We start from the raw sequence: 26,751 nt of genomic DNA, 5'->3' as shown, positions 1-26,751 counted from the left end.
TGTTCTTCATTTCTTCCATGTGTTCAGTTTCCCAGGAATGTCTCTAGTTTTTCTTCTATTTCCCCTGGCATGTAACTATGTCAAGCCCAATATATCATTCCAGCCCTGGATCAGGGCAGTCATCTACTAAATGGCCTTCAAGGTTCTGTACTCTCGCCTTTGTAATCAGAGAAAGTTTCCTTAAAACAATCATGTAGGTCATTTCCCACAAACAATAAGTTCCTCTTGCCCTCGATCAAAATTCTGCATCCTGGAGAGCTGCTTGAACCCGGGAGGTGGAGGCTGCGGTGAGCCAAGATCACGCTGCTACACCCCAGCCTGGGCGACAGAGCGAGACTCTGTCTCAAACAAAAACAAAAACAAAACACAAACAAACAAACAAAAACAAAAAACATATCACTATACACCCCATGAATATGTACAATGATTATTTGTCAATCAAAATTCTGCACCCTCCAGAAGCATGCTATCCAAACTTCTTTCACCATCCCTCTCCCCTCTGGGGGAGGACTCCTGGCTTTCCAAGCTGAAAATCACAGGGATAGTCACTACTGTCCAAGGTATTTATCTGTTCTGTAATTCTTTAAGGAACAGGGCTGAAAGGAAAGGAAGACAAATCCTGTTCACACCTAGAAGAAAAGATGGACAAAAATCATAAGTTGATTGTTGTCTAGAACTGATGATTCTGTGACTTACACAGATCTCCTTCCCTGCACTTTTGGTCATTACAGTTGAAACTCCTGGGAATTTCGATCATGTTATTCACGTCCTTGACTACTAGAGAAAAGCAGCTGTTGACCTTTCAAAATCCCATCGGTTGACTTTAGGAACTGTATTGAATTCGTCATGAACTGCCACACAAGTCATGAATTTTACAATATGTGCTCAAAATAAAGCCAACCACAAAATTTCATCGTGTTCATTCAACAACTATTTTTGGTGGTGGTGGTGGGTATCTACTATATGTACAAAAACTAGGTAGTTTTTGTTGTTGTTGTTGCTAAGTCCTGAAATAGGGCAAATAAATTAAGATCTCCAGATTTCTTTAGGTACTTAATAATTTGGGGTTAACAGATTTTCCTCAACGGTGTATTAGACACCATAACTAATAGATCTTTACCTTCCACTCCTTTACCAGCTCCTACGAAGCAGCAATATTAATAATGGTTGAATTTTAAAATTTTATCCTGCTTACAGTCTGTAAACATTAAAAGACAGTGAAATTCTACAAGAAAGGAAGAGTAGTCAAAAACCTATAAAGAGTCCTACACTGCACACAACCAAGCAGTTGTTATCTTTGAAAAAACCTTGCAAACAGAGGGCCCTAAAAGATGACAAACAGCCCCTCAAGGAAAACTTCAATAAAACCAATCAGATAGGCAGGCAGATTTCAAAGAAACAGTTTTGAGATTAAAAGTAATATTCTCTGCCTTTCCGTCTGGCGGCAGCCATCAGGTAAGCCAAGATGGGTGCATACAAGTACATCCAGGAGCTATGGAGAAAGAAGCAGTCTGATGTCATGCGCTTTCTTCTGAGGGTCCGCTGCTGGCAGTACCGCCAGCTCTCTGCTCTCCACAGGGCTCCCCGCCCCACCCGGCCTGATAAAGCGCGCCGACGGGGCTACAAGGCCAAGCAAGGTTACGTCATATATAGGATTCGTGTTCGCCGTGGTGGCCGAAAACGCCCAGTTCCTAAGGGTGCAACTTACGGCAAGCCTGTCCATCATGGTGTTAACTAGCTAAAGTTTGCTGGAAGCCTTCAGTCCGTTGCAGAGGAGCGAGCTGGACGCCACTGTGGGGCTCTGAGAGTCCTGAATTCTTACTGGGTTGGAGAAGATTCCACATACAAATTTTTTGAGGTTATCCTCATTGATCCATTCCATAAAGCTATCAGAAGAAATCCTGACACCCAGTGGATCACCAAACCAGTCCACAAGCACAGGGAGATACGTGGGCTGACATCTGCAGGCTGAAAGAGCCGTGGCCTTGGAAAGGGCCATAAGTTCCACCATACTATTGGTGGTTCTCGCCGGGCAGCTTGGAGAAGGCGCAATACTCTCCAGCTCCACCATTACCGCTAATATAAGTTAAGTTTGTAAAATTCATACCTAATAAACAATTTAGGACAGTCATGTCTGCTTACAGGTGTTATTTGTCTGTTAAAACTAGTCTGCAGATTGTTTCTTGAATGCTTTGTCAAATTAAGAAAGTTAAGGTGCAATAATGTTTGAAGACAATAAGTGGTGGTGTATCTTGTTTCTAATAAGATAAACTTTTTAATCTTTGCTTTATCTTATTAGGGAGTTGTATGTCAGTGTATAAAACATACTGTGGTATAATAGGTTTAAAATAAATTCTTTAAGAGAACTGAAACTAAATAAAAAAAAAAAAAAAAAAAAAAAAGTAATATTCTCTAAAATAACTAATTTGCGCCGGGCGCAGCGGCTCCCACCTGTAATCCCAGCACTCTGGAAAGCTGAAGCGGGTGGATCACTTGAAGTCAGGAGTTCAAGACCAACCTGGTCAACATGGTGAAATCCTGTCTCTACTAAACATACAAAAATTAGTCGGGCTTGGTGGTGGGTGCCTGTATAATCCCAGATACTTGGGAGGTTGAGGCAGAAAAATTGCTTGAATCCAGGAGGCAGAGGTTGCAGTGAGCCGAGACTGCACCACTGCACTCCAACCTGAGCGACAGAGCAAGACTCCATCTCAAATAAAACAAAATAAAATAAAATAAAATAATAAAATAATTAATTTGAACTCAGCCTCAGGGACAAAAAGCCCATTTCTCCAGCTGCTTTGAGGGCACACAGGTGGTGAGCTGAAGCAACCCACCAGACTTCCTGCAGTGTTGTGGCTCAGGCCCAGCTGGCCACAGGGCTCACCATGCTGCACTTAGTTTACTGAAGGCTAACTAGCTGCAAATAAGATAATATAACCCGCTGCCAAATACTAAAAGGTATATTAAAGAATTCATACAATTACTTAACTGAGAGGGTCTCATGTGTGGATAAAATATATAAAAAGTCTAAGCTCAGCAGATTCACATATCTTCTCATATTAGTCCACAGGGATCTTTTAAAGATAAAGTCTTAATGAAGATTGCCATGCAGGCAACAAAACAAAACAAAATAAAAAACAAAAACAGACGAAAACACCTCCCTTATCCGAAAAGAAGTGGGATGCTTTAAAAAACACACCAAACACCTCCCTCCTACCTCTCAAAAATGGTGGCTGGGTGCAGTGGCCCATGACTGTAATCCTAGCACTTTGGGAGGCCAAGGTGGGCAGATCACTTGAGCCCAGGGGTTCAAGACCAGCCTGGACAACATAGTGACACCCCCATCTGTAGTATAAACGAAAAATTAGCTTGGTGTGGTGGTGCATGCCTGTAGTCTCTGCTATTTGAGAGGCTGAGACAGGAGGATCACTTGAGCCCAGGAGGTTGAGGCTGCAGTGAGCCACACTGCACTCCAGCCTGGGTGACAGGGCAAGACCTTGTCTCAAAAAAAAAAAAAAATGAAAAAAATGAAAAAAATGAAAAAAAGAAAAATTAGTAGGAATTCAAACAATCAAAGCATATTTGCAACATACATGGTAAAAACATTTAAATCTCGGCCGGGCGTGGTGGCTCAAGCCTGTAATCCCAGCACTTTGGGAGGCCGAGACGGGTGGATCACGAGGTCAGGAGATCGAGACCATCCTGGCTAACACGGCGAAACCCCGTCTCTACTGAAAAATAAAATAAAAAAAAAAACTAGCCGGGCGAGGTGGCCAACGCCTGTAGTCCCAGCTACTTGGGAGGCTGAGGCAGGAGAACGGTGTAAACCCGGGAGGCGGAGCTTGCAGTGAGCTGAGATCCGGCCACTGCACTCCAGCCTGGGCGACAGAGTGAGACTCCGTCTCAAAAAAAAAAAAAAAAAAAAGTTAAATCTCACTTAGTAGTAACATTGTGGTTTTTAAGTATTCTAAGCTAGAAACAGGTGTTCCTGTGCTGTGTGGGAAAGGGAAATATGAAAGACGCAGGGCACCGGCCTGGCACGGTGGCGCACGCCTGTAATCCCAGTACTTTGAGAGGCCGAGGCAGGTGGATCATGAGGTCAGGAGTTCAAGACCAGCCTGGCCAAGATGGTGAAATGCCATCTCTACTAAAACTATAAAAATTAGCCAGGTGCAGTGGCAGGTGCCTATAATCCCAGCTACTTGGGAGGCTGAGGCAGGAGAATTGCTTGAACCTGGGTGGCAGAGGTTGCAGTGAGCCAAGATTGCACCACTGCACTCCAGCTTGGGCGACAAAGTGAGACTCTGTCTCAAAAAAGAAAGAAAGAAAGAAAGAGAGAAAGAGGTGGGGTGGGGAGAGAGAGAGAGAGAGAGAGAAAGATAAATAGAAAGAGAGAGAAAGAAAGAAAAGAGAAGAGAAAAAAGAAAAGGAAAAGAAAAGAAAAGATAGATGGATAGATGAATACAGGGTGCTGAAACCGGGAAAACCAGCCACATTCTGCTCAGGGCCAGGCTACCAGGTCACCAATCTGAGGTGTGTAGTTACAGGACATGGACTGGTTTTAAAGCATTCCAAACCCGCTTAAAAGGTAATTTCCCATTCATTGCCTAATTGTAGCCCCTTTCCCCCCAACATATTTAAACTTCAGAGAGCTGCAGAAGAAAATAAACGCTACTGCACAGATCACAATGAAGAAAACAAGCTCTTGTTCATCAAAAACACTGCTCTTGCTGCATTGTTAATCTCAAAACAATTCTCATCTTACTTGGGTGTTTTTTAGAGGTCATTCATCCTAGTTCAAACCTGTTATGACCCTGCTCACTTTAAGAGCTTGTAAGCTAAAACATGGTAACAGGATTTGTTATTAGCCTTCCAGAAATGAGGGCAGTTAATGTGTAATTAGCTAGCTGGCTAGTCTTGCTGGCATACTAAAACTCGCTATTCAAGCTTGTAATTACTAGACAATAATTTAGTTTTTGTTAATATCAGAAAAGAATAACGAGAGATAACTTCCTGCAATTACAAGCCAAGTGTCCGTACACTGGGAAGACTTTATTAACTCAGTAATCACAAGTGAATGAAGATAAAACAAATCAAGGTTGCATTTACATATAATCAAGAATGAAACAAGCCCTGAAATCAGAGCCCCTATGAAAGCAGAATATAGCTATGGCTGTCTTTCAGAGCCATACCCTGGCTGGCTCATGTCCCATGATCCAAAAAGCCCGGACCACTCCATGGTTTTAAAGCTGACCACCAGTGAGTGTGATTTTTTTTTTTTTTTTTTTTTTTTTGAGGCGGAGTCTCGCTCTGTAGCCCAGGCTGGAGTGCAGTGGCTGGATCTCAGCTCCGCCTCCCGGGTTTACACCACTCTCCTGCCTCAGCCTCCCGAGTAGCTGGGACTACAGGCGCCCGCCACCTTGCCCGGCTAGTTTTTTGTATTTTTTAGTAGAGACGGGGTTTCACTGTGTTAGCCAGGATGGTCTCAATCTCCTGACCTCATGATCTGTCCGTCTCGGCCTCTCAAAGTGCTGGGATTACAGGCTTGAGCCACCGCGCCCGGCCGAGTGTGATATTTTTAATGAATTTCCACTAAGTTGTTCAAAGCAAGCAAGACTCCATTTTTATGTATATAACTAGTTAGACTCCTGAGCCACATACACCACATCTGAAGATTTCCAAGCAGACAGATAAAGAAGGTTGGTCACAGAGCTAGCTAAGTACTGTTGAAGCATAAATCCACAACTGAGCATATTTCTTTATTATGTATAACAGGTGACATTATCCCAATAGTACTGGACAGAATTGCTCTACTTGGCCTCTATCTAGAAATAATGACATCCAGCTGTTCCAAAGGCAGGATGATGTTTGTGATTCAACATGGACAGACCAATACCGAAGTTCTCAAGCTATTCAAATATAGTAATTGGCCAATCATCCATGCACACACATGTATTTCTTATCTGTGTAATTACACTAAAATGTTTAGAAACAGCATGCACTAATCCAGCATAAAGCATTATTTTAAGATACACCTTCTTCCAAAATCTGAATTATTTGGGAAGATTCACAGACTATCTGACTGAAAAGGGGATGGGATAAGTGTTACATTTGTATTTTAAATTTCTAAATGCCTGGTAAAAGAAATTTTAGGCGCCTGTAGTCCCAGCTATTCGGGAGGCTGAGGCAGGAGAACGGCGTGAACCCGGGAGGCGGAGCTCACAGTGAGCCGATATTGTGCCATTACACTCCAGCCTGGACAACAGAGTGCGACTCTGTCTCAAAAAAAAAAAAAAAAAAGAAAGAAAAAAGAAAGAAAGAAATTTTATATCTCTTGCCTAATCTCAAAGTCCTTGAAGTATTCCCTTCTGTTATAGTCAATTTAATTTGCCTGTTACTAACTCCCCAGATAACTCTAGGGGAAGACTTCTCCCAAATGTTGATTTTTCTGCCTGGCAAAATAAGAGTACAAGTATCCAGTCCACTGGCTAGCAACCCTAAGGGTGAAACCCTAACAGTGAAAATGTAAACTGCCCAATTTCATAAGACAACTGTCTTCCACCTCACTTCTCCACAACTTTTTTTTTTTTGTATATTTGAGATGGAGTTTCACTCGTATTGCCCAGGCTGGAGTGAAATGGTGCAATCTGGGCTCACAGCAACCTCCGCCTCACAGGTTCAACTGATTCTCCTGCCTCAGCCTCCTGAGTAGCTGGGACTACACGCATGCACCACCATGCCCGGCTAATTTTGTATTTTTAGTAGAGATGGGGTTTCTCCATGTTGGTCATGGCTGGTCTCTAACTCCCGACCTAAGGTGATCCGCCCGCCTTGGCCTCCCAAAGTGCTGGGATTACAGGTGTGAGCCACTGTGCCCAGCCTACAACTTAATCCATCATATACATAATTTACCAAGTAAAAGAATGAATAAAACGAAAGTTGGAGAGAGAAACACATTTGCAGGGATCAAGCATGCCTTGTCCAGAAGGGTGGGATGAGAGAGAGATTAAAGCTGTATTGCAGTGAAGGCACCTGAGCCCCCAGGAGTGCAGGGTGATAAGCCAACTACAGATAAAGTATATTTTGAAGAAAAAAAGGAAAACTGGAAAGTAGAAGAGTGCTTAAAAAGCTACCTGTGGCTTAATGAACTCTCCTGTCAGTCCTTAAAATTAATTTGTTTTGAAATGGAAATCCAGATCCCCTTGGCTACATTTTATGTTTCTCAGAGCTTCTGTCACTGCTGTCTGGAAGAGCAGGAAGGGATGCAAAAAAAAAGATGCTATCCTGCAGGAAGCCAAAATCAATCAATTTGGTCATCTGCTACTTTCTGTTTAATGTCATAAGAATAACAATAGATAACTTCAGACTTGATAACTTCATACTGATGACAAGCATCTTTACAAAATTAATCTGATTCCTCACTATAATTAGCTCTCTTGTAAGGTTAAATAATATAAAATTAAAAATTACTGGGTGAGTAAACCACAATTATACCAATTTTGAACTCTGAATAAACAAATTGCACATACACTTGGCAAAGAGAAAACAGGGTAAGAACAGAAGCAATGAGTCAACTGGCTTACCAGAAATCAACGACGGGGAGGGGTGTGAGGGGACAGAGGACTAAATTTACTGCTAACATGAATGCTGTTTAATATCAGGCTATGATTAACATAAACCTGAAATTTCAACTGTGAATTGCTGTTATGCTACAAATATGTATAACCCACAGCACAGTACATGCCCTGGGGCAAGGTAAAGGGCAGGAAATTTCACAATCCACTCCCTGCTCCCTCATCGAATCTACAGCAGAGGAAAGTGTTGAAACAAGTTTTAGGTGCCAGGCTTAGCCTTTTGCTTTTCAGTTGAATATTTATGTTGACATGCCAACTTTCTCCTATTAGTTATGTAGTGTTAGATTTTTTTTTTGGCGGGGCAGGGGTTGGTGGGGGCGGTCCTTTGAACTCAGATTCTCTCAGGAACCACTGCAGGAAATGAAGTGATTCAGAACTCACCAATTATGAACTAACCTTCAACGCCAGAGGCTTTAACAGTTTCTAATAAAAATTCAGTTCAGATCTCAAGATCAGATAAGTCTGAAAAAATACTTCAAGGTCATCCGAACGAACATATTCTACCGGTACTTTATATACTTGTATTTACCTGTTCCTAAAACTTTCCATGAAAGAAATACTGAATTTTCTTGAGAAATAGTTTTGAGCAAAATGTCAAAACAATTCTCCCATGCTCAGTATACTTTTGACTATACTCTGAAAATATTTCTTCTTGTTTTCCTGTACTTACCTGTTAGTGTGCCCACACTCCTGTATTATGGAACATGTTCAATAACTCATACACATGTAACACAGAAGTCTGCTTTCAGTTCACTTGGACCAACGTGGTTTAACTCTTGCTGCTTATTAAATGCTTTGCAAGTTAATATAAGAACATACGCTAACATTTTATAAATGTGATGAAATCTTACTCATGTTGGCCACTTTAGAAAGTAGTCTATCAGTCCTCAAATAGTTACACATATTATCCAGCAATTTCACTCCTATATACCCAAGAGAAATGCAAACATATCTACATAAAAACTTGTCCACAAATATTTATAATACTCGTAATAGCCAAAAGACAGAAACAACCCAAATGTCTACTATCTAATAATGTGGTTTATCTATACAATGAAATATTATTCAGCCTTAAGAAATTCTGATACATGCAACACGGATCATCCTTGAAAACATTATGCAAAGTGAAAAAAACCAGTCACAAAAGACCACATATTATATAATCACATTTCTTTTTTTTTTTTTTTTTTTTGAGACGGAGTCTTGCTGTGTCACCCAGGCTGGAGTGCAGTGGCGCGATCTCGGCTCACTGCAAGCTCCGCCTCCCGGGTTCACGCCATTCTCCTGCCTCAGCCTCCTGAGTAGCTGGGACTACAGGTGCCCGCCACCGCGCCTGGCTAATTTTTTGTATTTTTAGTAGAGACGGGGTTTCACCATGGTCTCGATCTCCTGACCTTGTGATCCGCCCGCCTCGGCCTCCCAAAGTGCTGGGATTACAGGCGTGAGCCACCGCGCCCGGCTATAATTACATTTTTAAGAAGTGTCCAGAACAGGCAAATCCACAGAAACAAAAAGCAGATTCGTGGTCGCCTAGGGCTGAGGGGTAGGTAGGGAATAGTTAAAGGGTACACATTTATTTTTGAGGTGATGAAAATGTTCTAAAATTGACTGTGGTGATGGCTGCATATAACTGAATATATTAAAAACTACTGAATTACACACTTTAAATGGGTGAGTTGCATGTCTATGAATTCAGTGAAACTGTTTTTTTTTTTTTAAATCTGTTCTGAGACATGAGGCACTTGACAGTCAGCAAACATCTTCCACAAAGCTTTTCTGGTCAATGGTAAAAGCTTTAGCAAAACTAAACATCAATTTACCTCATTGTAATTGGAACCAGCTTGCAGTATTTTGATATGTACATTTCTAAAATGTGAATGTAGTTTAAGAAAACACATCATTACATCAGATATTCCAGGCAGCCTGCCATGAGACATTTTTACCAAAAAAACCATCTTAAAATGAATCCATTTAATCAAGCTCAGAGTGTATGTTCTTTCTTGTTGCCTCAACTAGATGCCACCATCTCCCCTAAAACTCTCTTGTTAAACAGTACTGGACATGATTAATTCACTCATTAAGACAACAAATAGTCGAACCCTTATTGTGCACCAGGCACTGTTATAGTCGCATGTGGATGGAGAGAGAGAGAAAGACAAGAACAAGACAAAGTCCCTACTCATCGTGCTTACAATCCAAGGGGATAAGATAAATAATAAACAAATACCAGTTTCAGAAGCTTACTGAAAATGGGGCACTAGCCAGGCCTGGTAGTATGCTCCTATAGTCCCAGCTACTGGGGAGGCTGAGGTGGGAGGATCACTCGAGCCCAGGAGCTCAAGGCTGCAGTGAGCTATTATCACACCACTGCATTCCAGCCTGGGCAACAGAGTGCAACTCTGTTTCTACGCATTAAAAAACAATTTTAAAATTAAAAAAATATACACAACAGGGTGCTGTGCTATGGAGGGGTGTCATTTCAGATGGAGTGGCTGGGAAAGGAAACTGCTCTGAGGAAGTGATATGTGAGATGAGTGAAGAAAGTGCCAACCACACAAAGATCAGGGGAGAACATTCCAGGTAGAGAAAATAATTTTTGAATGGCACAATCAGGTAGAGGCAGGGATTAACTGTGTTCTGCTGCTGACCAACCTTTCTCTGTGATTCTCATTTACCATCCTAGTTCAAGGATATCTGGCAAAGGTAACTTGCAAATTGTGGCTGGACTAAGAAGTCTTATCTACCTCAGACCATTAAAAGGTCACACAAGTCTTCAACAAGAAGCAGCCATCCCTGGTTAAGCTCAGCCTCAACTGAGCTTTCCCTTCTTTTCTTGTGCCTCTCAGCAACTGTTACCTGTACCATTCATTCTTTCAACCCATATTGGTGAAGGGCACTGTGATAAGAATCCTGGGCCTTCCAGATGAATCAGACATACACCTGATAGCCCTTAAGATAGGAAATAATCTAGTAGCACAAAAAAAATAGGCATAAACAACAAATACACAGTAGAAAGTGAAAGTGGGCCATAAAAAAAGGAGCTATAAAATGTAATGGTATCCAGAGATTACTTCCAGCTGGAGAATCAGCAGAAGTATATGGGGTAGGAGCACTGGAGTAGGGAGACTCTACAAAGCCTGAGATTTGGACAAGTGGAGGGAAAAATAGATTTATTTGTTGTATCCCTAATTAACTTCAAATATACAACTGACCCTTGAACAACATGGGTCCATGCACAGTTTGAACTGTATGGGTCCACTCACATATGGTTTTCAATAAATACAGCTAGCCCTCCATGTCAGCGGGTTTTGCAGGGATGACTGTGGGACTTGAGTAGGCACGAATTTTGGTATCTGCTGGTGGTCTGGGAACTGATCCCCTGCAGATACCAAGGGATGACTGTATTTTAAAATATTTTCAGCTCCCCAACCAGGTGATAAGGAGGAAAGGCCTGATGCTCTTTATAACTCTCTGTGATATTCAGCATAGTACTTTGCAGAGCTGGGCAATTCATTTGTTGTTTCCCTGTAAGAGATGGGGTGTCAATTTCAGCACTGAAGGTAAGGCTAAATTACTCTTCCTTCATAAGGAAGTTTTGGCCTTTGAAAAGATGATCCCCTAAAACCTCTTACTATATCATTTCTCTCTCATTTCAGAGGGACATTCCTAAGTAGTTTTAGTTTTTTCTAAAACTAAAATATATATATATTACGTGGTTCTAATACATATATATGTTTGCACATGTATTCGTGTGTGTGCACCTGTATCACTATACCTTAAGTTTGGAATCTCACAAAATCATTTTAAATTTCCACAGCTAAACTGATATATTTGTACTTATGAGAAAATATTTTTTCCACTGATCAAACTTTCCCAGTTGGTCCCTCAAAAATCCCTTCCCATTACCAACAAAGCATCTTAAACCAGAAAAGAAAAGCCAAATAACATTTTTTAGGCAATGTCTCAACATCTCCAAAAAATATTCCATGGCCAAACTCACCATAGAGAGCTGTCCAAGTTTGATTAATTACATCTAGACACACAGTTCCTGACCTGAAACAGATGGAAAGAATGGCATGTTTTTAAAAATTAGAAAGTTAGTTGCATGTATCTGGCAACTCATTTTACTTATCAAGAAAAATACTTTTAATAGATCTGTGAAAAAAAGAATCCCAATTGGGGAAAACTATGATGAGAAACAGAATAGTACAAAGTCTTAAAGTGTCACCTTACAGACTAAAAGGGGAAAATAGTAACTATACAATGGAGAAACCAGACAACACCTGAACCAGGTGCTGAGAACACAAGGGGCAGACAGACCTTGTATGTCTCTGAATGTGATACCCCAAGAAAGATACAATCTTACTTTGTAGTTTTCTGGCCTTAAGTGTGTTCATGCTGTGAATCTAATGAACAGGAAACATCAGACAAACCCAAATTGAGGAACAATCTATAAAATAATGGGTCTATATTATTTTAAAATGTGAATTTTATAAAAGAAAAGGGCAGGCTGAGGAACTAATCCTGATTAAAGTAGTTTAAAGAAACCTGACAACTAAATGTAATGTATGATTCTAGACTGGATCCTTCACTGAAAGAAAAAAGTGTTAAAAGTAGGTTACTGGAATATGGCAGTAGATTAAATAAAAAGTATTGCATTAATGTTAAATTCCTGAATCTGACAACCATATACTGTGGACAGATAAGAGAATATCCTTGTTAGGATAACTGATACAACAAAGTATTAATATTAAAGGACTAAGGGGCATGATGTATATATACATACAACCTACTCACACAGGGTTCAGAAAAACCTGTTAGGTATGCTTGTGAGAGACAGCAAAACTTAGTGCCATTACAAATTCAAACCGCGTCCCAAATAATAATATATTCTAAACAGCACTAGAAGTAGGAAACAGGATATGCTGGAATATTTTAAAGTATCATTAATAAAATATTAGAATGAAAGAAAGGGATAAATAAGATTCATTAACTGAATCAATAGTCATTTTGCCTTACTCTCAAGAATCGAGAAAATACTATAAGGTCTGAAAACAGTCAATCTGTAGACTGAAAACACATCTCTGAATTGTGTCTACACAAAGAGAAGTGAGATGTGGAATATTACTGCTGTTTGCTGGATAACAAGAAAAATGAAGGACCCAGTCACGACAATGGAAAAAACTAAGTGGTACAATAGCAGAATGTGAACTAAGTGATTGAGAACCTCATATCCTTTGGATTCTGTCATTTACATGACCATTCATACAGTCCTAACTCCTGATAAGGTCCAAAACGATAACTGAGGCTTTTTATAACAGAGAGAGAAACGCTAATCAAGAGCAGTTGCTGCTAAAATTTAAACATTTTAAAATAGTTACTTACGCTTCATCAATGTTGGGATGGAAAATTTTATTCATGAATCCTGTAAAAAGAGATGTTAATTAGCAGCAAAAAGTATCCAGAGAACAATTAGTTTTTTAAAGTATTTCAGTACTGGAAACAATTTCAGTATTGGGAAAAGGTGATAATACTTATAAATCACTACTTTCAACCGTACATCTTTGGTTACTGATAAACATTATATTCTCCTGACAGTTCCAATTACTTAGAATACATCAGCGTTCTATTAACAAAAGAGCAAACTGGGAGAAATGCAGCTTCTTATACAAAATAATCATTAAAGCAACTGTTTTCTGAGCTATGAAGATACTGCCCAAAGATAAATTATACTACTAATGGTTCATAACCAGTGTCATGATAAAAGTCTGACTCTCCCTCCCAGAAGTTTTATTGTTCAAGCTCTAAATCTGGAGGTTCTGCATTTGAACTTCTCCTTCTGAAGCTCGCTCACTGGTATCACTTGGCTACACTATGCACAGAACATGAATGAAACTGTTGAAATGCTAAAGGAATACCACTTCAAACCACAAAGGATTTCATAAGAACAGTGACCAAAATATTTCCTTTAACATTAGTCTGCTCATTCAGGGAAACCCAGTGTTGATTAAAATTGGGGCAACCAAGAAATGAAGCAAGGAGTTTAAAAAAAAAAAAAAACACCTCTAAGTTGGCTATATCTGTTGGAGGTTTAAGTTTTTAAAACTTTTCCTAGCAAACCAAGTACACACTCTAATAGTTATACGGCCATTTAAACTTCAAGGAGAAATTAATAAAACCAGTGATTCAATCAGTCGGTATATATGCAAATGGCAACATTCTAAAGCAGAGATCCATTGTCAAAGGTGTCATTTTGTCATCCTTATCACTTCATTTCCTTTTAGGACTCTCATTCTGTTCCACACTTTCAATATCTGAAGCAGGCATTGTGCTTGGATAGGGTACAAAAATAAGACAGTTCACTATTCTTGAGGAGGTCACTGTGGCAGTGGGACGAGAGACACCAATAAATAACTGCAATCTGAATAAAGTATTGACACAGCAGGGGGAGTAAAATAGGAAGTCAGGAAAGACGCAGAGAAATGGCACTGGAGGAGCCTCAAGTGAGGTGCTACAGAGATTGTCTTCAAAAACCTGAGAAACTTCCCCTGAGTTAGAAAACAGGAGATAAGAATACCAAGTCCAAGTAGTCCAGTCTTAGACCACTGTAGTCACTCACACTTTTAGCTTTTGTTTTTAAATGCTCTGTGTTGAAACAGCATAATGTTCTATCTACCACAATCAAGAGGGCCCATGTGATGTTTAAGTTACTCTGACGAAAAAAAAGCTTTGTGTCCAATATTAATTTTTCATTAAGGCGTTTCAAAGTCTAGATGTAAGAAGCATGTGGTTTATAAAGACATTTTAATAATGGGAAATGTTCATGTCTTGGTATTAAGAGGAGAAAAATTAGGGTAAAAAAATTCTATATAACTTTAGAAAAATACTAATACACATGTCCCAGATGACCCATGAGAGTATTTGTTGCAATATTATTTATAAAAGCCAAGAGCCAAATTCAACCCTGTCAATGGATAGGGTTGGATAAAGGGGAGTACATCCATCTACTTGAGTCCTACATAGCCAAGGGTAACGAAGTAGATCAATGTGTATCAACTTGTATACATCTAAAGCTAAGGTTGATTGGTTTGTTTGTGTTTTTAAGTTGCAGGATGTTATATTTACAGCCTGAGGTTATTTAATAAACTAAAACAAAGCAATACTACCTATTCTCCATGGTAACAAGTATAGGAAAACTGTACTGAACCAACACGTACCAAATTTGCAAAAGTAATTGTTTCAGTTAGGGCACCAGGGCTGGGGTCATGATGGGAATAGGGAACAGAACAGGAAAGAGTGGTTAAAAATGACTTCATCTGGCCGGGCACGGTGGCTCACGCATGTAATCCCAGCACTTTGGGAGGCCAAGGTGGGTGGATCACCTGAGGTCGGGAGTTCAAAATCGGCTTAGCCAACACGGTGAAACCCCATCTCTAGTAAAAAGAAAACAAAAATTAGCCGGGGGTGGTGGCATGTGCCTGTAGTCCCAGCTACTCAGGAGGCTGAGGCAGGAGAATCACTTGAACCCAGGAGGCGGAGGTTTCAGTGAGCCGAGATGGCGCCACTGCATTCCAGCCTGGGCAACAGAGTGAGGCTGTCTTAAAAAAAAAAAAAAAAAGACTTTATGTAACACTATTAATATATTCCTTTTAAAAAGGGACAATGTGCTTGTATATTATTTGCTCTGTTTAAAACATATGCACATAAATAAGAAACTGAAAGTAAGCACAAAAGTTAACAGTGCAGAATTCTTAGTGGTGGTAGGATTTTCTCCACTGCACTGTTCAAATCTCATCACACCTGAACAGAACTAGGACCACAGCAATGGGAAAAGGCTAGAAAACAGGTGTCAATGGCTGTCATCTTTGAGAGATTCTCCCATTATTTCTACTTGCACTTTTGGCTCTCTGACACTTCTACAATGTGTAATTTTAATAGTTGAGAGTAAAAAAACTTTCAAATAAAAGGTTATACATAGTATCAGCTGGGCACAGTGGCTCTCGCCTGAAATCCCAACACTTTGGAATCCTAAAACAGGCGGATTACTTGACGTCAGGAGTTTGAGACCAGCCTGGCCAACATGGTGAAACCCCATCTGTATGGAAAATACAAAAATTAGCCGGGCATGTAGTGGCACACCTATAGTCCCAGCTACTCAGGAGGCTGAGGCAGGAGAATTGTTTGAACCTGGCAGGTGGAGGCTGCAGTGAGCCTTTGCAGATCATGCCACTGCACTCCAGCCTGGAAGCCAGAGCTAGACTCCATTTCCAAAAAAAAAGTTATACATAGAATCAAATATTCTAAAATAGACTTAATTATACAAACATTAACTAGTGCTGAACTATTTTAAGAAAAAGTCAGTAAAACCAACCATTTTATTTGAAATCTCATATCTTAACACTCTTGTTCAAATAATACAAATTCATTATCCTCCCTCTAAAACCAGAGGAACCTCAGGTTATAAGGTGCATGGTCCTCAAGATCAGTTATATATATAGGAACATGCTGCTATCACTACTGCAGGGAAGCTTTCTGATGAGTAGGGAACAATGCTGAGCCACTATGTGGTTTAAGGCAAGAGAATGGTCCTACTATATGAAAAACATTGCTTGAAGCTACTATTAAGAATTAAAAATATGTTCTTGATACTTAAATTCTGCCTCTGTGAGAACTCTCAAAACTAACACCTAATGAAGCAACGTCTATGGCAAAAGTTCCCAATGCTGGCTACAGATGAGAAGCACTGGGAAGTTTTCATTTAAATAAACTAAAACCAATACTCAAAGAACTCTGAGAACATAGGACTTAAGGGGAAATACCTGTAAGGAGAGGTCTTTAGAAAAAATAAGTCCTACATTAGAAGGTCACCAGCATTATGGAGAAAAACACAGCAAAGGAGGGGAACAGAAATGGAAAGGTTGGGGCGGGGTGGCAGTTTTAAATAAGGTCAGTAAGGGACTTGCTGAGAAGGTGAGTTGCTTTGAAGGAGGTGAAAGAGGAGCCACCTGGTACCAAGAGGAGAGGAGAAGGTCTCTATAGCAGGAACAGCCAAGTGCAAAGTACATTAGGAGCTTGCCTGATGCTCTGAAGTTTTTTCCTGAAACTGAAGGGATTTGAGAAAGGGGCAGAAAATGAGAAGTGATGTCACAGAGGTGATCAGTATTCGGGGCCCTTTTAGGGACGTTGGCTGTTATTGAGGGAGATGGGGGGCCACTGAGACTAGTGCCTGAACAGTGACATATTCACATACTTGGCTTAACAAACAGCTTGTGTAGGCCGGGCGTGGTGGCTCACGCCTGTAATCCCAGCACTTTGGGAGGCCGAGACGGGTGGATCACGAGGTCAGGAGATCGAGACCATCCTGGCTAACAGGGTGAAACCCCGTCTCTCCTAAAAATACAAAAAATTAGCAGGGCGTGGTGGTGGGCGCCTGTAGTCCCAGCTTCTCAGGAGGCTGAGGCAGGAGAACGGCGTGAACCCAGGAGGTGGAGCTTGCGGTGAGCCGAGATCGTGCCACGGGACTCCAGCCTGGGCGACAGAGGGACACTCTGTCTCAAAAAAAACAAAACAAACAAACAAACAAACAAACAAAACAAACAGCTTGTGTCCTAAAATACGTTAGTTGGAGAACAGCTCAATCAGCTCACCTGAGTGCTGGGGAATGGCAGATCTCAATCTAAATGAAATGGGAATCCTACCGGGCATTACGCTTCAACAATGGGATGCCACGGGGCATTTAAAGGTGTTAAGTCAAAAAAATAACTATGGTAAGCTTTAAATGTTTATCAAAATGGTCTCTGAAAGACTAAGGTGCCTCCCTCATTGGACATGGCCTGAAGAGCACACCTGGAATTAACAGTGTCTATACAGTTTTCAATTAAATCTAGATTTGGCTTAGTTGAGTACAGGAATAAATAACAGAACCAAAAAGGACTTGGTAAACATATGCTTTAGTAATAAATGGTTTGGAGCTCAGCCTCCAGTGCCCCTGCTAAGTATAGGAACACCATCTGAGCACTAGGACAGAGGGCAGAATCACACCGCGAAGAGCAAAGTACTCAACAGGGACATGGGTTCTAGCCGCAACTCATCAACTGCAGGCCCTGGGCACTGCACCTTGTGGGGTCTGTTTCCTTACCTACGAAGACAAACAGCTGAACTACATGATCTCCAAACTCTCCACTCTCACTGTTTCTAAAGGCCCTATCAGCTCTAAAAATCTAGCATTTAATAACAACGGCAAGCACTCTGAGAACAGAGGAATTAAGGGGAAATATCCAAGAGTAAAGTCCTTAAAGGAAATTAATTCTGTAAGGCAGCATTTTTAAGTACAGGAATTTTCTAGAGAATACAAAACCACCACCATGATAAAATACCATAAAGAGCCACAAAACAAACCCTTTGACTCTTCCAAAGTAGGCAGAAACAGTTTATAATCTTGCCTTTGAGGAATGAACACAACCAGACCAACTCAATCAAGAAACTTCCTACTTTCTAAACTAAAATGATCTCTTCCAACACCAGGTGGGTTTTTCTGTTTGTTTTTTTGTTTTTTGAGACAAGGTCACTTTGTCACCCAGGCAGGAGTGCAGTGGTGCACTATCAGCTCACTGCAACCTCTCCGCCTCCTAGGTTCAAGAGATTCTCCTGCCTCAGCCTCCCAAGTAGCTGGGATTACCACAACCAGCTAATTTTTGTATTTCCTGGTAGAGATGGGGTTTTCACCATGTTGGCCAGGCTGGTCTTGAACTCCTGACCTCAAGTGATCCACCCACCTCAGCCTCCAAAAGTGTGGGGAATTACAAGTGTGAGCCACTGCACCCGGCCCTTGGGCTTTTTTAATTGTTAGAAAAATATCCAATGCAAATACATGGAAAAGAGCATATCTCCTTGACATTTGTTCTCAGGCAAGCTGTGGGCAGTGTTTCTGGCAAAGCCATTTACATTCTGGATAATGATGCCAACAATGGAGCTCCTGGACAAGGAGAAGGGAGACAGAGAAAGAACGGGCCAGAAATTTAGAGAAGGAATGTTCTCAGGACTGTGTGTTGGCCCTGGCATGTTCTCCTTCCTTTTGGCAATGCTATCATCACACTAATGAATATGTCTGCAACAGGAGAATTTTCCCAACACTTGTTTCCATTAGACCAGGAACTATTTTCAAGATATTTTAAGAGAACATATTTTGAAAACTGCTTTTATGGCAACATAAGTAGAAGTAGCAGGTTATTTTTAATCTACATGATTTAAGATTTTATTCACTACCAGGCATTTTCTTTTCTTTTCTTTTTTTTTTTTTTTTGAGACAGAATCTCACTCTGTCACTCAGGCTGGAGTGCAGTGGTGCGATCTCGGCTCACTGCAGCCTTCACCTCATGGGTTCAAGCGATTCTCCTGCCTCAGCCTCCCAAGTAGCTGGGACTATAGGCGCCCGCCACCACACCCAGCTAATTTTTTTGTATTTTTAGTAGAGATGGAGTTTCACCATGTTAGCCAGGATTGTCTCGATCTCCTGACCTCGTGATCCACCCACCTCAGCCTCCCAAAGTGCTGGGATTACAAGCGTGAGCCACTGTGCCCGGCCACTACCAGACCTTTTCTAATGACATATTTCAGTGATTTGACCAGATAAAAATCAGAACTCCTTTAAGTTTTTTGGACAGTTATTCTCTGGCGTAGTTCTAGCACTCGTTAAAGGGGGTGAGGAGGATTGTACAACAGGAATAAATGTCCAGCTAAAAAGATTACCCTCTCTGTCCTGCATCTTTTAGCAGAAGGGAATTAGGTAATTTATAATTCTGGAGAAGGAATCCAGATCACACTTAGTTGATGTAAAACTATTATCATATACCTTAAAAAATAAAAAGCACAGATTACAACAGAAAAACATGCTTTGCTTTTGCTTGTTCCACTCCAATACTCAACTGCTCTAGAATAACAAATCTCATGACCCATAGGCTAAAAGGCAGCGAACATAAATAACATTGTGCTAAGTCATGCTGAAAACTGGTTTTTATTTCAGCCTCTGTGTCCAGTTCCAGGAAGGGGTCTATACAGAGTTATACACACTTCTGAGTAACTTCTGACATTGGGGTCAATATGTAAATAAATGAGGCTAAGCTTCACCTATTTTCCATCTTTGTTCCCTTTATTTGAGAGGATAATGATCAAATTTGTGGGTAGATGAAATACTTTGGGCCAATCACCAGAAATTTCACCTGGAATTATCTTGACAAAATGAGAGGTTAGACAAATGACTTGTGAATCAAGGTAAATCCACCCTATGATAAACAGGTGAAGAGCACCAAAGGCCAAAACAGCAGCTACATCCCAGGGATAAAATGAGCCTAGACTAAGGTGGCTCAGACAGCTGTGGCTGATGCAATTTAATTATAAGTTTATGAATTCCTGCGAGAAAACAGTTAAGTGAATACATTAAGTTATTCTGATTGTCTATCTTCACAACAACTGCCCACATAAAGTAGAATATTCACAACCAAACTGATTCTATTTTTTGAGTAAGTATAATTGTTTAAAATATTATTATTAAAGATTGAATCTCATCTTCCCTTGCAATATCTCAGACTACAAATTATTTAAGGGTAATACTTGGATCTCTGTTCCTAGCACACAGGATGACCAGAGTTGGGGTGTTCCAATTGAGTAAGTGGGGGGGGGGGGTGCTGCCAGCTCCCCTAGTGACAGCCATTGGTCAGCTGTGTGCAAGACTGCACAATCTGATAGATTTTCATCTTACCTCAGACAGCCAGGCCCTGCCCAAGGCAGCCTGTGCCCAGGTAGAAATCTCTTCAGAAAGCTGAGCCTTTCCTACTCAGGAGAGATGGACCTGAGCCGGTCTCTTCTCGGGTGAGGAACCAGGCAAAGAGCTCACTCTCAATGCCCTGTGTCATGGGAACTTCTGAACTCATCCTGTGTGTGTTCAAGAGATCTAAACTCAAAAAGGGGTCCACTTTTCTGTTTCTTCCTTTCTCTCTGATAATATGGAGTCTGAGGAATGGGCTAGATGGATAAGAAAAGTTCATTTATAGCTAAGAAAACGTACAGTGTTATTATCCTTCAATAGCATAACCCTTCTACCAACCTAGTGGATTACAAAAACCTTTGGCCTATTTTCCTGTGGTTTCATTTTTGGGAGACTAACTTCTGCCTTGTTTCCATAGTTTATCTTTCGATCACTTGGTCGTTCATATAACCACACTGTTGGGATCAGGCAGTATTTATTTTCATGGTCAGAGACAATACAGTACAGAACACATTGGACTTGAACTCACAAGACGCAACTACAATTCTCTACCACTCTTTTAGAGCTGAAGATAAATGTTTGAGGTGACAGATATCCCAATTACCCTGATTTGATCATTATGTATTGCATACATGTTCCAAGATAGCACATGTACCCCAAAAATGTGTGTAACTGATGTAACAATACATTTTTTAAAAGGACCAGGCTCCAGTCAGAATGCCTAAATGCCACTGTGTGAGCCTCTGGAGCAATCTACTTCATCTCTTTGCCTTTCTGTTCCCTTATTCCTAAAACTAGGTTAAATAATGGCATCCACACATCATTAATTGTGAAGATTAAATGACTTAATATATGTAAAGCATCTGAACAGTAACTGGCATACAGTAACCATGCAGTAATGTTAGAATTAGCTTAATAAGTTTAATGAACAAGTAATTTCATCTTGCTGTCCTCATCCTAAAACTGATTAATATTTACCCTATGTGTCCATCTCTTAATGCTCTTACAAGTGTCAAGAACATGAGAGGATATTATGATTTAGAGATATGTTTCCCGTAACTCTGTCACCCTGGAAATGGAAAATACAATTATAATTTTTATTTTTAATATTTACTATTTCTATGACACAGCCCCAGGAGGTCCTGAGAACATGTGCCCCATATTTATTATTAAAAAGACCATCCTTTCTTGATGTGCAAGCAAAAATTAGATTAAAAAAAAAAAAAATCCTGACTGCATTTGGTATAGTTAAAAAACGAGCACACACACACACTAACCTGGAAGCCAGAAGACGGACTCTGCAACTAGTTAGTAGTCACACATCTCAGCCTCATTCTTTTCCATCCTTAAAATCAGGCAAATTGGATGTCATAATCTCTAAACTTCCACTTAACAACACAGTTTTCACCAACACCAGGAATATAAGCAAATCTCAAACTGTGAACAGGTTTTTAGAAAGAACTAAGACATTGCTTTTGTTGTTTCCAAAAGAATTTCAGTTTAAAGAAAAAGGAAGCCAAAAATACTGTTTTCATTACGACACCAAATCCTAAAGGGAAAGAAATAGATTTAATGCCAAAAAGATGGCAGGAATAACCAGCTCAAAAGCTAGAGGTCATCCAATACAGAGTAGGAACTAACCTAGGCAGCAAGTTTGACGGAAGTTTTAAATAGCAAATGAAAAGATTACATAATAATGAGCCATCAAAGGCAGAATTAAAACCGGTATAAGTCAACTTCAAGAAAGAAATGGACAAGTCCTCTGATAGTAACAAGCACATGCAAAAGCAGGGTTATCCTTAGAGGCGGCAGCCTGGGGAAGGGAGTGGGAAAGCTACTGTACTATTTTTACTCTGGCTAATAGCAAGATGCAGGTAAATGAATTTAGACATTACAGCCTGCTCACAGCAGGTTTCACATTAAAAGGGCCCATTTGACCACTGGCTTCTCTCACTGAGAACTTCAGCACCTGGCTTGGCCCCCAAGTTGCTCTCTGCCCCAACTCCTGTCATTTTTGGTGACAATACAGACCATACTCCTGACACCTGGATCTCTCTTTTTTTGGGGGGGTGGGGGGAGACAGAGTTTTGCTCTTGTTGCCCAGGCTGGAGTGCAATGGCGTGATCTCGGCTCACTGCAACCTCTGCCTCCCGGGTTCAAGCGATTCTCCTGCCTCAGTCTCCCGAGTAGCTGGGATTACAGGCATGTGCCACCATGCCCAGCTAATTTTGTATTTTTAGTACAGACGGGGTTTCTCCATGTTGGTCAGGCTGGTCTTGAACTCCCAACCTCAGGTGATCCTGTCTGCCTCGGCCTCCCAAAGTGCCGGGATTACAGACGTGAGCCACTGTGCCTGACCTGTTTCTTAAGCTTCTCAATGACCTTTCTTCTATTCCATTCCACTTCATGCTCCCAAGGACATACCTTGACCTTTGTTATTCTGTAGCCAGCATCTCTGGCTACAAAACATTCCCAATCACAAATTCAGACATCTCCTATCCTACCAATCAATCTCCTATCCTTGCCAAAAGCTTCCCACCCCAGGAATCACTAATTCTTTTCATCTGTTAAATGTAATCCACAGATCTTCCCATTTTCTTCCCACCTACCAGCCCTCTTATCTTCACTGGCTTCTTACTCAGCTTAAGATTTAAGAGCCATCACCATCCTCACTCTCAAGCAATCCTCTGCAAATCTCCTGTCCTCTCACCTCCAAAATGCCAAAATGCAAATCTACCACCGGAAGCATCATTCACATTTGTTCAACTTGGACTTGAGGGTACCACTAGGTAGGCATTCATTCACTCACACAAATATTCTTCTGCAGAACGGGCAATGTATCAGGCCCTGAGTAGTGAGTATTTGGGAGGACAGAGGTGGTGGTAGTAAAACAGACCCAGGGACTGTCTTCATGGAGTTCACATCTACTGAGCTGGCAGGGAGAAGAGACATACGTAAACAAATATATACTAATTTATCTAAACATGCTCAACAGCCTTTCATGGAATCAAAATCACCTACAATCTTCCCTTCTCCTTTCTCTAGTGGCTTGCTCCCCCAGTCTCCCATGACTGTTACATTTTACCACGACCCTGCAAATCTACTTTCTTTCTCTCCCTTTGTTCCCCAACCCTCTCCACCAGTTCTTTCACTAAATAGCCACGTCCCTTTTCTTTGAGAAGATCAAAGTCAGTTGGCAGGATCCCTCATTTTCCATAAAAATTTCTGAACTCCTCCCTGCACACACAGTCTTTCTCCCTACCTCAACAGCTTGCACAAATGTTCCCCTCCTCTGAAACACCAGGCCTCTGAGTTCCCATCCTGCTCTCTCCTTCCTTCTCAATGGTGGTGCTCCTGCAATTCTCTTCCCAACTCCAGCATTACCAAGCTCTCCCTTTTCTAACATCTCTCTACAATAAGGACTTAAAAATCCTTCAGAATCTTCCATTTAAAAATTAAAAACAGGCCAGGCACGGTGGCTCACACCTGCTGTCCCAGCACATTGGGAGGCCAAGGCGGGCAAATCGCTTGAGTCCAGCAGTTCAAGACCAGGCTGAGCAACATGGTGAAACCCATGTCTACAAAAAATGCAAAAAAATTAGCCAGGCGTGGTGGCCTATGCCTGGAGTCCAGAGGTCCAGGCTGCAGTGACCCCAGATTACGCCACTGCAGGTCAGCCTGGACAACAGAATGAGACCCTGTCTTAAAAAACAAACAACAGGCCGGGCGCGGTGACTCAAGCCTGTAATCCCAGCACTTTGGGAGGCTGAGGCGGGCGGATCACAAGGTCAGGAGATAGAGACCATCCTGGCTAACACTGTGAAACCCCGTCTCTACCAAAAAATACAAAAAACTAGCTGGGCGAGGTGGCGGGCGCCTGTAGTCCCAGCTACTCGGAGGCTGAGGCAGGAGAATGGCGGTAAACCCGGGAGGCAGAGCTTGCAGTGAGCTGAGATCCGGCCACTGCACTCCAGCCCGGGGGACAGAGCGAGACTCCGTCTCAAAAAAAAAAAAAAAAAAAAAACAGACCATCCCTTTATCTTCCACTCCCATTTGGATGATTTCCTTAATAGAGCCACATTTCTTCAGAGCAGTGTATGTCTAGAACAAAGTTTCTTGACCTTGGCAGCCTTGTCCAAGCCACCAGCATCTCTGGCTACAAAAGCTTTTATAACTGTGCTTCTATCCTGTCACTGTTTCTTGCCCCACAGCAGTAGAATGATCATTAAAACACAAAATCAGACCTTTCCCTCCCCTGCTGAAGACTATGTAATCTTTCTATTACATTTAAAATGAAAGTTGAGCCTTTAACCTGGCCTACAAAGCGGTCTGTGAATTCGACCCTGCCTGCGCTTGGCCCATGTCACACACCTCACATTTTACACAGTTTTCCACGCTGGGGCCTTTGTAGTCAAAATTTCTTCTGCCTGGAAAGCTCTTACCCCTGATTTTGGAGGATCACGGCTGGCTTAATTTTTTTTTTTTTTTAATCTTTTTAAGTCTCAGCTTAAATTTACTTTGTCAGACCCTTCCTGAATATCTGATCCAAGGTACCTATTCTATCCATTAATTATCTGCATAAAGCTATCAAAAGTTTTGTTTTGTTTTTTTTTTTTGTTTTGAGACAGAGTCTTGCTCTGTCACCCAGGCTGGAGTGCAGTGGCACGATCTCAGCTCACTGCAAGCTCCGCCTCCCAGGTTCACGCCATTCTCCTGCCTCAGCCTCCTGAGAAGCTGGGACTACAGGCGCCCACCACCATGCCCGGCTAATTTTTTGTATTTTTAGGAGAGACGGGGTTTCACCGTGTTAGCCAGGATGGTCTCGATCTCCTGACCTCGTGATCCGCCCGCCTCAGCATCCCAAAGTGCTGAGATTACAGGCGTGAGCCACCACGCCCGTTTGCTATCAGAAGTTTTAAATTTTGGCCGGCGCGGTGGCTCAAGCCTGTAATCCCAGCACTTTGGGAGGCCGAGACGGGCGGATCACGAGGTCAGGAGATCGAGACCATCCTGGCTAATACGGTGAAACCCTGTCTCTACTTAAAAATACAAAAAACTAGCCGGGCGACGAGGCGGGCGCCTGTAGTCCCAGCTACTCGGGAGGCTGAGGCAGGAGAATGGCGTAAACCCGGGAGGCGGAGCTTGCAGTGAGCTGAGATCCGGCCACTGCACTCCAGCCTGGGTGGCAGAGCAAGACTCCGTCTCAAAAAAAAAAAAAAAAAAAAAAAAAAAAAAAAGAAGTTTTAAATTTTGCTTTATCTTCTCACTCCAAAAGAACATAGAGTATTAAGAGAGCAATTTGTTCACTTCTGCATCCACAGCACCCAGAATAACACCCAGCTCACAGTAGGTATCCACTAAATTTGTGAAACTGATTAGAAGAAATGATGTAGGCCATAGGCAAAGCCTCAGCTGACAGACATAATTTTTTTAAAAATGTGTCCTGAAAAATGTCATTTTCAGAACACCAGTAAAAGAACTTTTAACAGTGGCTTATATTCTCATAGCATTCTCTCTATTTATTTTTTTAAAAAACCTTCCTTACTAGAAACTTGTTTCTCTCTACTGGAATTCAAAAGATACTTATCATTGGCTGGGTACACTGGCTCACGCCTATAATCCCAGCACTTTGGGTGGCCAAGGCAAGCGGGCAGATCACCTGAGGTCAGGAGTTCCACATCAGCCTGGGCAACACTATAAAACCCCATCTCTCCTACAATACAAAAATTAGCTGGGCTTGGTGGTGCATGCCTGTAATCCCAGCTACTCGGAAGACTGAGGCAGGAGAATCACTTGAACCCAGGGGCAGAGGTTATGGTAAACTGAGATTGTGCCACTGCACTCCAGCCTGGGCGACAGAGCAAGACTCCATATCAGAAAAAAAAAAAAAAAAAAAAAAGACATAGATCACTACAGAGTAGCAATTATGTAACTGTTTGGGACAGGTCAAAATTCATAACCACGGTTATTAGAGAAGTACATAGGTGATCTTAATGGAATTTTGCCTCCCCAGCCCCAAAATTCATTTTATTTGAGACGGAGTCTCACTCTTGTCACCCAGGCTGGAGTGTAGTGGCGCCATCTCAGCTCACTGCAACCTCTGCCTCCCAGGGTCAAGCAATTCTTCTGCCTCAGTCTCTCAAGCAGCCGGGGTTACAGGCACATGCCACCATGCCCGGCTTACTTATATATATATATATATGTATTTTTTAGCAGAGACGAGGTTTCACTATGTTGGTGAGGCTCGTCTCGAACTCCTGGCCTCAAGTGATCCTCCTGCCTCGGCCTCCCAATGTGCTAGTATTACAGGCGTTAGTCACCGTGCCCAGTCCCAGAATTCATTTTATTTGC

General features: G+C 41.5%; 1 protein-coding gene and 1 pseudogene across 3 annotated transcripts in view; one reads left to right on the top strand and one right to left on the bottom strand.

Annotated features, from left to right (window-relative positions):
* UBE2H (ubiquitin conjugating enzyme E2 H) overlaps positions 1-26,751 on the bottom strand; it is a 122,990-nt gene that overhangs the window by 17,391 nt on the left and 78,848 nt on the right. For both annotated transcript variants that reach the window (XM_010378773.2, XM_010378776.2), the window contains exons 4-5: positions 13,023-13,062; positions 11,638-11,690 (exon numbers count right to left, since the gene is read on the bottom strand). In XM_010378773.2, the coding sequence (XP_010377075.1) occupies positions 11,638-11,690; positions 13,023-13,062 (93 nt within the window). The remainder of the gene's footprint in view (positions 1-11,637; positions 11,691-13,022; positions 13,063-26,751) is intronic.
* Positions 1,419-2,372, top strand: LOC115898136 (annotated as a pseudogene). Its single transcript, XR_004057850.1, has one exon. The product of XR_004057850.1 is annotated as a 60S ribosomal protein L15 pseudogene (transcript).

This window comes from Rhinopithecus roxellana, chromosome 6 (assembly GCF_007565055.1).
Source record: "Rhinopithecus roxellana isolate Shanxi Qingling chromosome 6, ASM756505v1, whole genome shotgun sequence".
NCBI lineage: Eukaryota > Metazoa > Chordata > Mammalia > Primates > Cercopithecidae > Rhinopithecus > Rhinopithecus roxellana.
Note: the sequence above shows the minus strand (reverse complement) of the source record. Positions and strands in the feature narration are given on the sequence as shown.